Source organism: Marmota marmota, unplaced genomic scaffold, assembly GCF_001458135.2.
Source record: "Marmota marmota marmota unplaced genomic scaffold, marMar, whole genome shotgun sequence".
NCBI classification, from domain to species: domain Eukaryota; kingdom Metazoa; phylum Chordata; class Mammalia; order Rodentia; family Sciuridae; genus Marmota; species Marmota marmota.
Genome location: NW_026000241.1, coordinates 19,637,412 through 19,639,265, shown reverse-complemented (window position 1 = coordinate 19,639,265; position 1,854 = coordinate 19,637,412). Strand labels below are relative to the sequence as shown.

The 1,854-nt window shown below is 41.8% G+C and overlaps 1 protein-coding gene across 1 annotated transcript in view; it reads left to right on the top strand.

Moving 5' to 3' along the window:
• Positions 1 to 1,854, top strand: part of LOC107145116 (cartilage associated protein) — a 25,663-nt gene that overhangs the window by 19,606 nt on the left and 4,203 nt on the right. Inside the window, exon 5 of the mRNA XM_048795375.1 lies at positions 670 to 798. Coding sequence (XP_048651332.1) covers positions 670 to 798 — 129 coding nt within the window. The remainder of the gene's footprint in view (positions 1 to 669; positions 799 to 1,854) is intronic.

Genomic DNA, 1,854 nt, shown 5'->3' with positions numbered 1-1,854 from the left:
TTTTTTTTTTTTTTTTTTGTGGCACTGAGGATTGAACCCAGACCCTTGTGCATGTGAGGCAAGCACTTTACCAAGTAAACTGTTTCCCTAGTCCCAGGTTATATTTCTTAATTACAAAAGAGGTATAGCATCTCTTCACAATGTTTATTCACTATTTTTCTAATTTCTTTTCTGTTAACATACTTTGGCCATTTTTATAGAGGGTGTTTGTCATTTTTTAATAGTTATTTTTTAGTTGTTGTTGGACACAATACCTTTATTTTATTTATTTACTTTATGTGGTGCTGAGGATCGAACCCAGGGCCTTGCACATGCTAGGCAAACGCTCTACCGCGAAGCCATAACTCCAGCCCCTCATTTTTTTTTAAATTGATCTTAAGGAGTTTTGTATATTAAATATTTTAGCCTCTTATTGTAAATGTTACAGATATTTTTTTCTTATATTTTTCTCATTTTCATGGAAGGCAGAAGTAGTGTATTAAGAAAATAATGGGGCTGGGGACACAGCTCAGTGGTAGAGCACTTACCTAGCATATGTAAAGCCCTGGGTTTGACCCCCAGCACTGAAGGGAAGAAAGGAAGGATGGTAAGGAAAAAGGAAGAAGGAAGAAGAGAAGTGAGCAATGCATGTGCTGCTCTGAAAATTTGTTGATTTTTTTTTTTTTTCAGATCATTACATAGAAGTTCTGGAATGCAAAATACAGTGTGAAGAGAACCTCACCCCAGTTATAGGAGGCTATCCGGTGGAGAAATTTGTTGCAACCATGTATCATTATTTGCAGTTTGCTTATTATAAGTGTAAGTAACTTTCTATGGGATCTTGGGCAAGGTATTTAATCCTCAAAGACTCAGTTTCCTCAGTTTAATCCTCCTAAGACTCAGCTTCCCTGTCAGCAGAATAGAGGTGACAGCCTTTACCTGTGGTTGCTGAGAGTTCATCAGCCACCTTGACAGCCTTGGTGACGTGCTGTGTAGGAAGAGGTAGCATGGCTTCATGTTTTAGGCACAGACCCTGAGACCACACTGCCTGGGTTTGAACTTCAACTTTTTAATTTACTGACTTCTCTATGCTTCCGTTTCTTCATCAGTAAAGCAGCAGTAATAGTACTCACCTTTCAGGATCATCTTGAGGATCAAGTGAGCTAATGGATGCTAAATGCGGAGGGTGATCAGTCACACACTGGCACTCAGCCAACTCTACCCTGCAAGGGTTCATTTTCTCTATTGTCATTTCCCTTTCTCCCCAAAATCAGCTCTACTTTTCACACTGTGAGAGCCTCATTCCACCCGGTCTTCCCTGGACCTGAAATTGGAGTGTGTCAATGAGAACATTCCAAGTGGACAAAGGGAAGAAAAGGTCACTCAGAGTGAGACTCAGAGCCTGTCCTTTGAGCCTTCGCCTCTGCTCCCCACTACTGTGCCGAGTGCCACTTGTTTGAGCAGGGTGCACCTTGGCAATTTGGTTATAAGCACTGGAGGATTATCGTGGACAGATGCAGTAGGAACAGTTCTGTTCTAGTGGAGAAGTAGCAGGGTCCAGAGTGGCAGGATTCTGGCTGGAATAGATGCCTCCCGTCACGCTGTTCTCAATCAGGATTGGCAGGTCTTAGGGATGCCCCAGGGAAGAGTGAGAGAGGACCTTAGCTTCTGTGGCTTTCCTTTCCTGGTGGGGCTATTGTGTTCTTTGTTGTATCCTTCTTACTGCATTCCTACATTCCTTAGGACACATTGAAATCTTTGCCTGTTGAAGATTAAAGATTTGCACAGTTCCAGGGTCTGTGCCTAAAGCATGAAGCCATGCTACCTCTTCCTGTATATATGTATGTATGTATGTATGTATATATAGATGTGTAT